Source organism: Lotus japonicus, chromosome 1 (assembly GCF_012489685.1).
Source record: "Lotus japonicus ecotype B-129 chromosome 1, LjGifu_v1.2".
Taxonomy (NCBI): Eukaryota; Viridiplantae; Streptophyta; class Magnoliopsida; order Fabales; family Fabaceae; genus Lotus; species Lotus japonicus.
The window spans coordinates 130,772,852-130,790,040 of record NC_080041.1 but is presented as its reverse complement, the minus strand read 5'-3'; the positions used below and the strand labels follow the sequence as shown (position 1 = coordinate 130,790,040).

At 34.3% G+C, this 17,189-nt stretch overlaps 1 protein-coding gene and 1 long non-coding RNA gene across 2 annotated transcripts; one reads left to right on the top strand and one right to left on the bottom strand.

The window, feature by feature from the left end:
- Positions 1-5,373: 5,373 nt before the first annotated feature.
- Positions 5,374-7,361, top strand: LOC130732693 (B3 domain-containing protein At2g36080). The gene is made up of 2 exons (XM_057584689.1): positions 5,374-6,160; positions 6,886-7,361. Exons 1-2 carry the CDS (start codon positions 5,542-5,544, stop codon positions 7,098-7,100), a joined length of 834 nt encoding a protein of 277 aa, XP_057440672.1. The 5' UTR covers positions 5,374-5,541; the 3' UTR covers positions 7,101-7,361.
- A 5,201-nt stretch (positions 7,362-12,562) lies between these two features.
- LOC130730781 (uncharacterized) lies at positions 12,563-15,024 on the bottom strand. The gene is made up of 2 exons (XR_009016466.1): positions 14,809-15,024; positions 12,563-13,428 (listed from the first exon to the last, which is right to left on the bottom strand). It is a non-coding gene; the product is annotated as an uncharacterized LOC130730781 (long non-coding RNA).
- Between the last annotated feature and the right edge of the window lie 2,165 nt (positions 15,025-17,189).

The window sequence follows — 17,189 nt, the reverse complement described above, 5'->3', positions numbered from 1 at the left end:
AAAGTTTTATTTATAGATCAAAAGTCACCAAACATTAACGAAATATATGAAAGAGATGTGTTAAAGTATGAAGCTTTCATGCACAGCGCATAAATGAACGGTATTGAAGGGTGAATGACATAGTTTAAACCCTAGCGAATGAATTAATTTACTAACACTAACATTTGCCTATAAAAAACATCTTATTGTTTAATTGTTTGAAAATTAAAAATCACATTTCAAAATGAATATAATAAAACATAAATGGGTTACAAATGCACTAGTCATGCGTGGTGTGCATTGATCTAGTCGTGCCACACAAAGTTATTCTATATGAAAATAAATGAAAATAATCACTATCGCTAATGACTTTTTTTTTACTAATGACTTTTTTAAGTGCTGACTTGACAATGTGGATGCTTGCATCATCACTCGTATATCCAACAACATTGTAAGAAATTTAGAAAATAAAAGTGAGAACGATGAAGGCTTAGGGAGAGACTAGGAGAGATGAATCTGAAAGACACCACCAATGCGCAATTGAGAATGATGAAAGAGGTTAGGGCTTAGGGCGAGATTGGTGGGCAATTCTGAATTCAAAGTAGCCCAAGTTTCGAAGCTGGAAGTTGAGGATCGAACTCCAATGGCTTAGCAAACATCTTGATGAGATATGGAGCTTGGTGTCATGGTTAGAGAAAAACTCTATAATAGCAAGTGTTAGAATTGTTTCGATCAAGCTAAGTTCGAACAAGAAGATTGTCAAATTGCTGCACAATTTAGAGAGTTCAAGCTCAACGTACACTTGGACAAATATTGTCAAAGTAAGTTGAAATTGTTTGAGGCAAACCGAGAGTCCGAGCCACGTGCTCAAATGTGGAAATTTGAAGTCCTATGTCGACCTGAATCACCTGCTCCAAAGATCCATGATCTTTTAGAGCCCATGATCTCATGTATCTGGAAAATTTGCACACAAAGTATCACACTCCCACGATAAAGACAATTATCAGAACGTGAGTATGCTAGGATCGAGCTAATGCAAGAAACCGAACCTCGAGATAATAGTTTGATTGGGAACTAGTTATGCCGAGGGAACGATTTAGATTAGGCAGTTTCTTTTACTTGTAATCTTGTCCATAGGGTTAGGCCAGGTTATTCATTTGAATTCTAGTACTATAAATAGACCAGTGTAATATGGAAAAGAGTTAGACACTAGATACTAAAGCTCTTAAACATGGACAGATTCATAAATTTAATGTTGTAAGGATAATATATACATATTAATTCCAAAAAAAAAATTAACATATATATATATATATATATATATATATATATATATATTAGAAGTGATGACATTTTTTTACGAAAGAGGACACAAGTGAGAGTAATTTTTATCAAAGGGGTCATTAAAAACTACATACTTTTACTACTCATGTGAGGATATTTAGCAATGTGAAACACAAATGAGAGTATTTTTTACCAAATGGGCTATAAAAACACATACTTTTACTACTCAGATTCTTTTTAATGATCCTTTTATTTATTTATTTATTTTGATAGGCTTTAATGATCCTTTTATTACTTCTCTTACATTCACACTCTGAAAAATGTCTACTAATCACTTTACATAAAAAAAAATACTATTTTTCAAAATACAACCAATGAATTAGCTAGCATCGCAGAATCTCTGCCTGCCCACAGTCTGTGTCTTTCTTCAAGGTCAAGGATTCCTGCACTTAGCCAAGCAACACCTTTCACAGCAGAGTAATAAAAAAAATTCAGATTTCGGCATTTACATACATATGTAAGCAATTCAGCATTGCAGAAAACTTGGTAATTTTCAACAATTTGTCAAGTGAGGAATTAATTGCCGTACGCATTTTTCTGTGGGCCGATCCAAATGTTGGTGACATGATATAATTAAATACACACACACCTGGAGTATTAGAACAAGGATTGTTGTTTGTATTAGAACGTGAAAAATAAATATCAAACCCCACCAACCTCTATAATTATAGCTTGTGTCTCCAACATGTACTTAAACTAAGACAAACTAGTTCAACCTTTTGTAGGCCAGAAAATGAGTGTCTGAATCTATCTGGAAACTTAGGTTGGTTTTGTTTTGTCTCCAGCTAGCTCACACAAAAGACATGTACAATCTATTTAAAGAAACTATATACTAGAACTTTACATAAAACATAAATTAAGGATGTGTATCTATATATGCTTGTAATTATCCACATCACATGGATTATATGTATGTTTGGATATTTTTCTACAATTGATTATAAAATTAAAATATATTATAAAGAGAAATTTCTTCACATTCAAAATTAATAACGAGAAAATACGAGTAATCCAAGCATGTTAGTAGGTGAGTGAGAGTATTCATCAAACACAATTACTTAGATTTTTGTGTGTTGTTTAAATGGAAAAATCTAGTCTCATTTACCCTCTTTGCTAAGGAGAAGGCATAATGTAGAAATTAATCTTAACAACAAAAAAAAAGAATCTTCCTCAGCCTATAATTTTGTTGTTTGTTTCATGGATTATTGATCTCCTGATCCTAAATATCTATAGCTAAGCTATAAATGTCGACACCTTATTGAATTTAAATTTGGTAAGTTGCTTTAACATTTGAGGAATGGCCAAATTAATTACTCCAATAATGAAGTCACGTACGCACGTGACACAAAATGGTGTTCCCTCAAGTTGAAGGTAAACACATTTTGGAGATAATTGAATACATTCAAATAGATGTCCACCGTACAGATGCAAATTAAACAAAACAAGACAAAGAAGAACCTGGACCACCCTTTTAGCTCTGTTAATTTTCTCGAAAGAACGGGGCAAACGACAGATTAAAATGAAAATCCTTAGACATGGGAAACTACAAATTGCAACATGCTTATTAAGAAATAAAGGAAGGTGGAATGCTGTCATGAGATTAATTTTATCACAAAACAAAAAGTAAATACTATTATTACTACTAGTTGTGATAGTATAAAGGCTGAATCAATGCTGTAAAACGCAGATGTAATTTTTATGTATTTCAAAATTTTGTGAATTGAATAAAATAAGATTTTCACATGTTAACGCGAATTTGTGTTTAAACTACGCAGGTGTCATCCAACTAAATGCCCGCTCAATTAGTATCCAAATTAGGCTCTCTTCCTTTGAATGCCCTCTAATATGATCAAAATTTACACTCCATTTGGTACAAAAGAGAACAGAAAAAGAAAAGAAAAAATTTGAGTAGAGAGGAATATGTGAAAAACATATATACTCTAAGATTTATAAGTTGTTTGAAAAAAATCAAATGAGAGAGATGAAAAATAATGAGGTGAAAGAGAGAATAAAAAATAAATTTTGATTAAAAAAACATTTTTTAAACGAGAGGTATAATTTATTGGGTCAGAAGCAAGTAGTGGCAGTATAGAACCACCACTATCTGCAAGAATAGGAAAAAAATTAAAAAGACTGTCTCATCTCTTTGCAAAAAGTGAAGAAGAAAAAAAAGTAAGAAAATCTCACCTTCTATCTCTCGCTTATCTAAAGTACTCATCAACCAAACAAAGATGTTTTATCAATCTCTCTCCTATCTCTCTCTCTTGCATCCGATCTCAAACCAACATAGCGTTAAAGTCTAGGGATGTTTGGTCAAGGCCCGTCAAGAGATTTCACAAATGGCGAACCATCCTACCAAGTGATGAGTCATCTTGTCAAGTAGCAAGTCCTCAACATTTCGAGTAGTTTAGGATTTTCCTTAATTGGCTATAACTTGACTCTATTGGGCGAGCTATAGGGGTGTAATCGAACCGCATTGGTTTGGATTTAGGGCATTTAAATGTCCGAACCAATCAATCATATTCGGTTTGGATTGGTTCGAATTTCCTGATTTTTGCTTCTAAATTCGAATCAAACTAACCCGTTATGGTCGAATTTGAAATAAAAAAATATTATTTAGAAATTTGCACGAAAATTATTATAAAAGCATGAAAAATTATAAAATACAGAGAAAAATCCAACATTTCTAAAGAACAAAATATTCGATAATGACATATTCCATATAATCCAAATAAAATCAACATCTCCAATTAAAATTTAAATAGGCAATGTAATGGGCTGCAGTGTTTGGGCTGACTATAAAAACAATTCTCATTTCATTGGGTTGGTTCAGATTGATTGGTTTTTCAATCCCCAAATCCGATACCCGAACCGATGGCGATCGAATGCAGTAAAAATAATTCGAATCGAACCGAACCGATGATCCAATCTAACCCATCATAATGTGTTCGGTTCGGATCAAATTCGCTGATCGGACCGTACTCACTCACACCCCTAACGAGCTATACATCATCTACATAGGAAGAATGTACATAATTTGGGCCGCATTTATATAAGATTCAAGTCCAAATAGAAATTTAACAGATTAATAATGTGAACTAAAAGAAAATTAACACGTTAAATTCAACGTGGAACCATGTTAAATTTAGCTCGAAATACAATCATTCACTTCTGCAAAACAAGTGGCACTGTAGGTATGCCGGCTGACCTTTAAATGGGACTTGGGACTGAAACAGATTATATATGACGACTTCATATACAATAATTATTTGTCCACACCTCTAAATTGAGGTGAAAAGAGGTGGAGGAGGAGAGAGATAGAAAGAAAAGAAAAAGTAAGAGAGAGAAAATATAAGATGTGATAGATGATAAGAGGAGAGAGATACAAATAAAAATAGGTGAAAATAAAGTGTATAAATAAGGAGGTGTGTATATATCATTACTCCTTCATATAGTGTGATGACCCCATCACTTAATTAGTTAGCCAATTTATAACTCACATGAGATGTCCCTCGCTAAATCATACAAAACCATTCACCTGTAGAATCTCTCATTCTTTCCCAATATTAATTCATAATTAAACACAAAATTTTCGGTCCAATTCAATTATACTTTGACGTTCATATATAATCTGAGCATGAGAAGCTCTACAAGTGTACACCTCTCGTGAACTCATCACACTTTAATCATTAATTATTTCACTAATCATATTTTAATTACTATACTGTATTTCACTGAGAAGCAACCGAGAAACACCATTGACTTTACACACTAAGATGGAGTATATATAATTAAAGTTAAGATAGATGCATGGATCATCTCATGTTAAAATTTCAACACAATGAACAATTTTATCATCTTTTATTTTTTTTATAGATAAAACTTTATTAAATTTTATGAATGTGTATAAAAAATAGGAATATAAAATATGAATAGGATAAGATTATATATAAAATATAATATTTTAATATAAAAAAATATATAATATATTTTTCTGAAACATTATATATACACATATTTTTCTTCTCAGATAGCACACATGGGGTGGGACACAGTATTCTCTCTGCTCTCTCTCTCTTTCATTGTCATATCTTCTGATCCAACTCCATCACAATAGGAATTGAATTCCCTCTTCTCCCATAATCATCATTTTCAAACACACTACTTGCTCCTTTCTCTATCTCTTTATCTATCTATCTCCATTTCTGATATAACAAAATGTCCATAAACCAGCAGCAGCTATGGTGGACCCAGCACCAGCAGCAAAATCTCATTCACCCCCAGTTTCACAACCCACTTTCTTCTTCTCCTTCTCCTTCTCCTTCTTCTTCCTCCACTCACCGGCGCGAAGACGGAGAATTAGACCAAGAAGAACAGGACTACTCCATCACCAGGTCAAGGAATAAAGAAGATGAAGAGCCAGCAGAGGAAGAGATGGAAGGAATGTTCGAGAAGCCATTGACACCGAGTGATGTTGGGAAGCTGAACCGCCTCGTCATCCCAAAGCAGCACGCGGAGAAGCACTTCCCTCTTGACTCGGCGGAGAGCAAGGGGATGTTGCTGAGTTTCGAGGACGAGTCAGGGAAGTTGTGGCGATTCCGTTACTCCTACTGGAACAGCAGCCAGAGCTATGTCTTGACAAAAGGATGGAGCCGTTACGTCAAGGACAAACGCCTCGACGCCGGCGACGTCGTTTTGTTCCACAGACACCGCGCTCACCCTCACCGCTTCTTCATCACCTGCCGGCGGAGAAACGCCCAACCAGCACCCAATGCCGCCGCTGCCTTCTATCCTCCGGCTCCTCACCCCTTCACATACCACCCTCATCTTCATACAGGTATTGCCTCTATATCATACATTTCAAATTATCTTATCATAATTACCAATTTTTCATTCATATATTTTTTGCATTTTTTTCTATTGATCCACGATTATTTATATAATATGTTCTTTATGTGTTAAAATTAATTTAGGGTGAAACTTTTTTCCAACTCGTGAATCATGCTATTTTTTGTCCACATCAGATAAAGTTTTTTCTCTATGAAAATTTTAAGAATTTTTACTTATCATAATTACCAATGAGATTTTCACCCAAAAGTGAAAGTAACTGGATTTGGGAGTGGTGTGGTGTGTGGTTATGTTTTTGTAGAAAGGAGTGTAGTTTGGGTTTTATTGCACAGAATTCAGATTGCTCAAATTAACTAACTGCTCATTCTAACATGGGTGAGTGCAACACACGCGCCCCTTTTCCTTGAATTTATCATGGTAAAAACAGGATTCACTAATAACATACTCCAAATATCCAACATAATTTTGTGGTTGGTTTATTTTTTTGAAAGACAAGACAATACTATACGAAATGAGAAAAGTATTTGAGTATTCAAAAACCAAACCAATCACAAGAGTTGTGTTTGATTTGAGTGTGTCTTTCATGTTGATAGCCTGAGGTAGCTTTGCGTATCTGAATTTGAAAGCGTTATTTTGTTGGTATATATTTATGGTTCAAATTTTTTTTGATTGAAAAATGAAGTATGGGCATTTGCACGTGTTGTAATGTTACAGGTGGAGGGTCCCAAGGTCAGAATCATAAGGAGGAGAGCGCACCGGGAGGAAACAGTTCCGGTTCAAAGGTGCTGAGGCTATTTGGGGTGAACATGGAATGCCAACTACCTGATTCCCAAACACAACAATTCTACCACCACCATCATCAACAACCCTCTTCTTATTCTTCTCCCAATAACACTCACCATCACATGCTACGTCAACAACCATATTAGCAGCAGCTTCTAAGAACCTCCCACTTCTCCTAACTAGATTCCCTTTTTTTAATCCCAATCCCAAGCTTCAGGTTAAGGTGGTATCTCCTTAATTAATTGTAATCAATGACCTTGTCATTAACATGAAAAGATCAACTGTTTTTTTTAATTATTTTAAGTATAATTAGTTTAAGTTCGTGTTCAAGATTGTAGAGGATCTTTCTTGTCTTAAATTCAGGGAGATGCATGTAGGTGCAAATAAATTGTTTATTTGTTTTGTGAGATTTTCTTGTTCCCTGTCGGTCAAGCATATATTAATCATCAACTAAGGTGTGAACGCCAGAAGGGACATGTTTTCGATGAGGTTTTGTTCTTGATTAAATATTTATTTTAGGAAGGCATAGTGTGAAAGCGATGTGAGTCTATTTTTAAAATAAGTAAAACTAATGATACATATAAACTTCAAGCGGGAACAATAAAATGCATTAGCGTACAAGTTCAACACTATCACTTAAGCAATTGATTGGAAGATTGAGTTCCAACTGGTGAATAGAAAAAAACTTTTTATAAGCCTTATACCACTTAATGTGCTGATTGTGATGCAAAAGATTAGTTTCACAAAAATAACTTGGTTAAGAAAGAAAAAACTTCTTTGGTTGTGGGCCTCAAAAACATTGTGAACATGCATCATCATTAACCATAATGAATGCTATGTTTAAAGGCTACCTTTTCCAACAAATTGCTGAACTCAATATAAAACTTTTCATGAAGCAAACTCAACAAATGAGTGTGAAATCGTTGTCAACCAACGAGGTTAAGGCTTTTCCATTATGGTGAAGGTATTCTATCTAATTACTTGTACTCAGTTTCTCTTCAGGTCAGGCTCCAGTAGGTAATCGCTCTACAGAATCACGACATTGTGTGGCTTCCTGAGTTTCAGGGATTTATATCTGTATCCAGGAACAAAAGTTCATTTACTTGTTACCTAAATTCTTTTGTACAAAAGTTCCCAGCTAAATTTGTATACCTCCTTCCATGACACTAAAAACTATACTCGCAGTAATATAAACAAGAATTAGCGTAACAGTCAATACGTGTAAGAAAAAACTCAGAAAGAAACCAAAATATCCACAACATCACGATAAAACTAAAAATGTTACTTATACACAATATTTTTTCACATCAACTAATCAACTTTTTCCCTTTTTCATTTACTCAGATCAGTGACCTTACTTGCTTTTTACTAGTTTTAAAAAGTAATTAATGGAAATTTCATAAAAAACAAAAAATGCAATACGCAAGTGATAAGTAAATGATGTTAATTACTAATTTTCTTTAGACCTGAGAGTTCACTTTTAGCAAAAGTCCCACTTTTCATGGGGTATGTGTCATGAATACATAAAAAATTTGAGATATGTAGTGAATAAAGTAGCAGGAATTAACAGTGTGGATATGTGATTGCAAGTAAGATGAGAAATCGCAAGATAAGGACAGATAGATGCGACATCCCAGAATTGACCCAATTAACCAACTTGTCAGGTTCCATCCCTCAAACCCTGCCTAAAAAGGAAAGGGAAATAAAGGGGGAGAGAGTAGAAAGAGACTAGGAGGGAGAAAATCCCTGAATTTCATACCAAACTTTCACACCAAAAAGAGTAGGAGTGAGTAAACCAAAGGTTGGTGGGTAACCTGAGTAGTGATGGGAAAGGAAAATGTTATATGTCCATACTAATTTTACCTAAAAGTACATATAGATATGAATAAAAGAAAAAAAAATGAGAAATATAATTTGTATACGATGAGAAAAAAAATAGAGAAATAAAAATAAAAAAGTGAGTGAAATTAAGGTGAAAGTAAGAAATAATGTGAATATATCAAAGTTAAGGGCATTATTATTGGTACCACCACCCTTTTACATTTTCATACAATCTTTTAGCATTTTTTCATATTGATAATTGCAGAATGTATAAATTATACTCTACAATATATGTAATTAGTTCCCACAAACATAACTACAATAGATTAGGGGGCGAGAAAAGCTATTTAAATGATACCAAAACTAATGCCCCAAAGTTAATGAGGAAAGAAATGAGACTGCAGCCAAACAGAGAGGGTAAGGTATGGGGCCACTAAGAAATCAAGGTGACGTCATCCCATTGCTAAATGGAGGATTTAGGTCATCGGAAATTATAAATGTGGAATCAATTTGCTACTGTTGGGATTCTGCCTGAAGATTTTTCACATGGGCTCATCATAAGGTATGGTGCCAGTGATGGTGTACTCTATTTGGCTTTGGTGGTGGGTAAGGTTTAGGTGAATGGGTTTGTATGTGGACTTGACTTGATAGATAACACAACTCAAGATGTACTACTTCTAAGACCACTCCCCTCTCAATCTACTTCTAGTTTAGCAGCAAAAACCACATGCCACCTGCTTCCATCTCTTATAGCAGGTTTGCACTAAGTACTCTTTTACGATAATCAATTTTGAAATCAAAAAATTACTCATAAAAGCTTCTCCCGATAATTGATTTTGTCTTCCAGCATTACATTTGATAGGTTTGCTGCTACAGCCTACCGATACAATAATTCAAATTTTTGTATCTCTACATTTTTCAGCAAGTTGACTCTTAATGCATGTTTTCAAGTACTGACAAGGGAAGTGGTTATGTGCTACTCATTTTATTTTTTTTATCACTCAACAGCGTTTGAAACCTATGGATGAAAATCAAGTAAAAATGGAGAAGCTCGAGACAATTAAATTCAGGCATGTCAACAGGCCATGGTCCCCCACCATGTTGAGGCCAGACTTGTTTTTTATGGTCTGTTCTGTGCTGTTGTAAGTTGTTGAAAACTACAAACAACACGCAATGAAAGAAAAGGGGAAGACAGAAGAGCGTTTACAATATAACTGACTCGGGTAAAATGTTTAAGCAAAGATAGAAACATTGAAAAATAGGAACAAAAACCAAGAAGAAATGACCCTAAATAGCTAGCAAATACACAGTATGTTACTCAAGGTAATGCAGTAAGGCATTGAATGATCTTTAAATGTTATTAGATTCTAAAGGATTTGATTCACAACAAGTTCTCACTTCTCAACAACTATTAATCAAGGTAATTATGACTGATTAATGGGGTGAGACGAGTGAGTGAAGGGGTCTGTTTTGGTTCGCCAGATTTGATAGATTTCCACCCCTGAACCTCTCTCCTAAGTCCATAATTCCACAGACGCTGTAAATGTTATTTTCTTTTGTGATTTTTATTCAACCCTAAGCTAGCTTTTAGGATAAAATTAAGTTCTAAGATGGTATTAGAGCTACATCTTTGTCTCCTTAGAGCTCAAGAGCATCCTTGTGTTGCCCATATAAGGACCACCATTCCTTCTAGTAAATTCCACGCTACATATGTCCAGTCTGGGCATGAGATGATGTGTTGAAAGTTTCACATTGTCTCAAGATATAACCAATAAGTCATTATAAAGAATAGAGCAACCCTTACCTCTAAGCTAGCTTTGGGAGTAGAGTTATGCTGAACCTAAATTCTAATACTCTCTAACCAGATTTGAAAAATTTCCTTTCAGTTACAACACTTATTAGACCATTTGCAATGGTTGGTTGAAAGTGGTGTTGAAGTTTGTTGAAGGGTTGTAGTGGTTGTTGAGGTTTTGTTAAGGATGAGGTGGAGGGGAGAAATGTTGAGGATGGTAAACATTGTTGAGAGTGGCCGGAGGTGACACGTGTCAGCACGTGAGTGGGCACACCTAGGCGCGTGCACCACACGCGCGGACAAGGGGCATGCGTAGCAAGGATGGAAGAGAGAGAATCCGATGTGGATAATGAGGAGCCGCGTGGCGCTGTCTGATTGGTCCGTATGATTTTTTGTTTTTATAAATTTTAAAGTGAATTATCTTGTTGAAAAAAAAAATTTGAAAAAAAAATTAACCAAAATTCATAACTTTTTTTCCTCTATAAATAGATACTTGGTTCGTTTGATTTGGAAACAGAAAAAAAAATCAAGTTTTTCACCATTTTTAACCAAAATTCATAACTTTTTTTTCCTCTATTCTTCATTTTTATTTTCTTGCATTTTAAGTTAAGAAAATAAAATAAATTATTGTGTGCTTAGTTTGTTGTCTTCCATTTTTAAGTTAAGGAAATAGAATAAATTATTTTCTATATTTAAAAAAAATTAAATTGTTAAGTGTTTATTGTTTAATTTAATTTAAAATAATAATTGTAATTTTATGTAAATAATAAAAATATAAAATTAAATAAAATAAAAATATGGAATAAAAAAGTGGTGGGGTAGGGTGAGTCATGGGGTAGGGTGTTGAGAGAAAATCATTGGAGTAGGTAATTGTTGAGAGAGTGTTGAATTTGAGAGAGAAGATGATGTGGAGTGTTGGGAAGAGAAAAATTGGTGTTGAGAGGGGGGGTAAACTAAACAAACCATTGTAAATGGTCTTAGGTATTTTCAGGTGAAGGACACTTTTTACTGACTGAAATTTCAATAATGTTACTTACACACCTCTCATTTGAGGTGGAAGAGGTGGAATGAAGAGAGAGATAGGAAGAAAAGAAAAAGTAAGAGAGAGAAAGTATGAGATGTGATAGATGATAAGATGAGAGAGATAGAAACAAAAGGCGATGGAAATGAAGTGTTTAAAAAATGAGGTGTGTATATATCATTACTCCTGAAATTTTAGTTGTTGAACAACCAAACTGCTTGTACAAACGACAAGTAGGGGTTGCAGAAATGAGGATGTGACCCTTCAGTGAAGTGCTTGAGTTTTGATCAATGATTTATCGCACTGAATTACCAAAACCCCAATCCAACTTCTACAAGTCTTTGCACTTGTCCCCTCCCACAGAGGAAGAAGAAAAAGAATAATGATCCAATTTTTTAGGACCCATGAGAGAAAGAGCTTTAACTAGTCACTGTGTTACTGCTTAAACAGTGGCTTCATCAAAGCCTTTAGCTTCAATCAACATGATTGATACAACTTTCAAACAAATTAATGCAAAATAATTATGAAAAAGAAGGAGAGGAGTGCACAACACCTTTATGGGCAATCAAATACTGTGTCATGGATCATTAGGGGCCCATAAATATTTCCACTGGAGGCCCATTCAACTCTGCTTCTAATATCTCTCGGTGGCTCTTCAACTAGGAGGGTCCTAGGATGTATGGTATTTAACTATTTATCATTAGCCTCCGCATATGGTCAAACAAGAAATGAAATGATTTGACCTGTGGAAGTGAGAGTCAAGCATTAGTGCAGTACAGATCATATAAAAGGGAAAAACAGGAGAAATACTATGTGCGTGTATATCTTCATTTCACTCATATAGGGGATGAATCTCACCCTGCTCCTCCTTTAAAACATACTGTAGAATAACGAGCACCAAATTGAGAATTGAATTTCTTGTTGAAGAAAAATGCACCATATCAATATCAGCACCAGCACCAACACAATCTCACTTTGAATCTCAGAAACCTGAGTTGTCAGGTCTTTTATTTATACGCAAAATGAATTTCATTACAAAGAATTAGAGTACATGACTACATGGTGAACCCTAGAAAGTTCAGATGGTTTATGTACAAATAGAGACTGCCTAAGCATACAGTAAAAAAACAGTAACAGAACCTCTAGACAAGTACAGCTTGTGAAAATCCTAAAGAGCCTTGCAGAGGAATAATGGTCCAGCAAAAAGAGGCATATGGCAGGGGAAACCTAAATACAGCACATTAGACTATGGTCCTGAACATTAAAAAGAGCCAATTGTTTAAACTGCTGGAAGAACTTGCTGCCAGCCAACTCCAAGAGATACACCATCATAAAACAACGACCCTATCTTATATAATACCAAACTTGAAACCTGGCTTAAAACATAACTTGTAGAATTTGGTGATTCGCAGCTACCTTCATGTGATGTTTGAGCTGTTGCCACAGTATAACTCGATGCTAAACCAAATACAGTATAGGCTGCTTGAAATTAAGCGAAGGCCATAAAAGTTGCTGCACCCTAATTACTTTGAAGGACAGTGCGAGATCTGCAAATCTGAACTCTAGGAAAACAACAATTAATTATCTCCTAGGCAGCTCCAATTCATTAAGAATTCTAATATAACCCTGTAGATGTAACTTGATCCAGCAGTAGCAAGCACACGACTGTGAACATATGAGCAGCTTAGTCTGGAGTTGATCGCATCATCCTATAACAAGATTAGCAACCTCCAAAAATTGTGTGTCAAGTGTCAAGCTATTTGTTTGAATTTGATAGCATCATCCAGAGTATATGCAATCCAAAGCCAATCCGAGGCAACAGTATTCAGCATAGGTACAACTAAAAATAAAACCAATCACAAAGCAACACTCTTTCATGCATCCTTTCAAATGGATTAATGGAAAGCCTATAATGTCCATCCTTTCAAATCAATTCTCATTGCATAATAGCAAAATATATTTGTCATAGTGTAGATTATGCCTTCAATGTCATAGTACTAATGATCCAAAACTCATGTTTTAAGAGATTCCCAGCAACTTAGCTGTTAGGCAAGAGTGATAAATAAAATCTTCACCCATCATGTTATATTACAGATGAACCTATCTATAAACAGTTTTGAAGTAATTTCTCATACCTAAAATAGTAAGAACTAATCCCCAATAATTTAGAACAGACTATAGATGCAAGCTTCATAAGGAAAAGCCAGTATAGCAGGCTTATCATGCAAAGGCTGGAGTCAATAATATTATGTGGGCCTTAATTTGTGTCTTATATTTCGCATTATGCAAGTAACTTCAGTCATCTCTACATACACAATGAAACCATAACTATTCAACCTGGCATCTCATGACCTAATTTGTCTGCCATATACATGTTTCCAAAGCAAAAGATTGAATCCCATAGTAGAAGGGCTACCTCACAGTCTCAGGTTGATAATTCAGCCCACTTGTAGCTAGAAAATCTTGTACAATGCCAAATTAATTCTGGCTATAAGAAATGATAAGACTACCTACAGTAATTAGCATTAGCCAAGGATACTATACAGCCTGATCCAAAAACAATCATTTACAAAGCTCACCTGATCATCTTTGTGCTGGGGCATTCATGTATCTCTAAGAGAAACATATAATCGTGACATTTTCATCATTGAAATTTAGGGAACTATACACCATTAGGGGGGAAATCCAAATACATGATATACACTTTGCTATAGTTATTAAAGAAGCATGTCATCAACATGTGCTAATGGTACATTTGCTGAACAAACATACCACTGATATCACTAATAAGCACACAAGACTTAAAACTAGGTAAAAAACGAATTGCACAAACAAAATTCAGTACTACCATTGGATGCTTAGTAGCCCAAGTACACTATTTTTGAATATTCGACTATATCTGTTCAGTGAAATCAAATGTACATTAACACCTAGCAGCCTTTTTCAAAACCAGAAGGCTGAATGTTTCTATACAATTTAAATTACTAACAGCTAATCCTCACAATTTTAACAACAATTCAGCATCTCCAATACTGCATTTTCATGCACAAACAACATTGATAAAATAAACTATATGTAATATGCTCATGTCAACAAGATGAAATAAAAAAGTAACAATTGCCCACTTGAATGTGGGGTGAACAAAACTGTACTGAAATGTTGCATCCAAAACGAACTAGGATTGAAAATCCAAAGATAAAACATCATCAAATGGCCATACCTAGGTTAGATACGCTCCTCCGAGGTCAATTTGACGTGAGGAGGGTTGGACGAAGATGAGGGAAATATAATGCAGTTTCTTTGAGATCATAGATATCAGCGCATGTAGTCGTAAGTTTCATTTCACCGCTCCAAATTGCGAATGGAGTTGGTAGCAACAAGCAGCACTGAGATTGCAAGAGGGCAAAACGAAACAACAGGGGTGGATAATTGCTTATTAGGCTAATCTGCACTTTTTTAAGGTACACTACTAAACCATATATACCAAATTTTAATTAGGGTCCACTCTTTTATTTTTACCACATCATAACTAAATTAAATTAAATTCAAAAAGAAATTAGTGAAATCCTATTATTTAGAATATGTTTGGTTAGGCACTACAGTGCTTCGACATTGTGTGTGCTAGCTGAGGGAAACTTGGATGGATTCACAATTTTTAAAGAGGTTTGATTTTGACATGCATTATTCAGTTTCAACTTTCAAATTGAGTTTGACAAAACGCTACAATGGATTGCTTCTACATATCATAAAATCGATTTTCATGCACCTTAATAATAATCAATCACATATAAACTACAATAAAATTGGGTATTAGTGACAATCAAAAGTCAGTGATAAAGCCTGAAAAGTATCGGTAATAGACATTTTACGTTGGCTTAACGACAAGTTATTTTCTATAGGTACAAGTCTTGTCGGTAAAAGTTTTTGACGTTCTATGCCCCATCGATAAATTTTCAACAATCATTTTCATCGATAACTTATTTATGACCATTTCTATTAGTAAATTACCAATGGTGTAGGTCGTATGCAATTCTTTTGCTTGAGAGAAATTAACTCTTTTATCAGGGATGAATGTGCTATATATGTGAAAAAACTTCAAATCTTAATCTATTATGTCATTCATGACAATAATGCAATCGTCATTCATCTAAATTCCATTTTCTATGTATGTTCCCAATTCAGCATGAAGCAACAACTTTTCAATCAATATGATTTGTTAAGTTTTGAAAAAATAAAATCAATGAACGAACATAAAGATAGTTCGTGATAGAGCTCAAGGTAACTGTTGGCTTGAAGATCAAGCTTGGAGACCTTTGTATGAAGACATCAAGGAACCACAGTTAGATAATTAAGGTGGAATAGGTGTTGACATTGTCATGGTTATTTTACTTATTTAGCCTCAAGACAATGATGGACTGCATGAAGGTCAGGCATAAACAAAACACCTATGTTTTTTATAGGCAAATGTTAGTTGTTATTCTCTCCGTTCCAGAAAGTTTGTAGTTTAAGGTTGTGGCACAAAGAGTAAAAAAACAATTATTGATAGCATAATTTGACTAGATTGTTGCCCTTATTTAATTTTACTAATATGATGTGCAACTATTAAATTATACTCCCTCCGTTCCTTATTATAAGGCCAATTTTGAGTGTTTTCTTGTTTCTAAATATAAGTTCATTTACAATATCAATGGAGCATTAATTATTTATTCCCAAAATTATCCTCATATTTAATATGAAAGAGATAATGAGATTTTGAAATAATAACTTGGAGAGAGAAATTTATAAGAAATTAAATAAGGTTAATCTAGGAAAGTGAATAAATTTTTTTACAAATTTATTACTTGTAACTACTTTTCTTAATCTAAGAGAATTGGGTAAAATGAACTTATAAATAGGAACGGAGGGAGTACTTAGATATATAGAGAAGAATGTAATTAATAGACAAGAGTTGTAGTTGGTTAATATGAAAGGTGATAAGTGAGAGAAAATGTATTAAATAAGGGTAGAAGTGGAAAAAATTAGCAAAAAATGCATTGGTTTTCTAAAACAACAAACATTTTGGGATATTGAAAAATTGTGCAATACAACAAACTTTCTGGAACGGAGGGAGTAGTAAATTAGTCTTCCTCAAGTTTCGAATCATGACTCTTCATTCTTCATCACACTCAACACTTATGTCTCTAACTTTTACCACTTGAGCTATCATTTGGGGACAACAAAACACCTATGTGATACATAATGCTTAGATTTTAGTGAATTTTTTCATTTGTTTCTGGATTTTAATATGATTTGTTTATTTCGAAAAGATAAATGGCATATGAAATATCGGTGAGGCCGATAATTATTTTGAAGGATGTGAAAGAAACGTGACAAAAACTGAAGGATGCCTATACTCAACCACAAAAGCTAGCTTAAGAGTTAAGGTTTGCACAACCATATATAAGCAATTGCTTGGCCACATCTCTGACAATGTGAGACTCTAACAAAAACATCAATTGGGTATGAATGTTGACCAATGCCCCATTTGAGAAAACAGCTTAATTAAGCGCTTATGACATAAACGCTTATTCATAAGTTATTTTAAAAAGTTTATTGAAAATA

Bases quoted from the DNA above. Each gene is read 5' to 3' on its own strand.
- LOC130732693 (XM_057584689.1), top strand. From the start codon at position 5,542: ATGTCCATAAACCAGCAGCAGCTATGGTGGACCCAGCACCAGCAGCAA. The intron at 6,161-6,885 runs GTATTGCCTCTA...GTAATGTTACAG, and splicing joins CCACCCTCATCTTCATACAG to GTGGAGGGTCCCAAGGTCAG.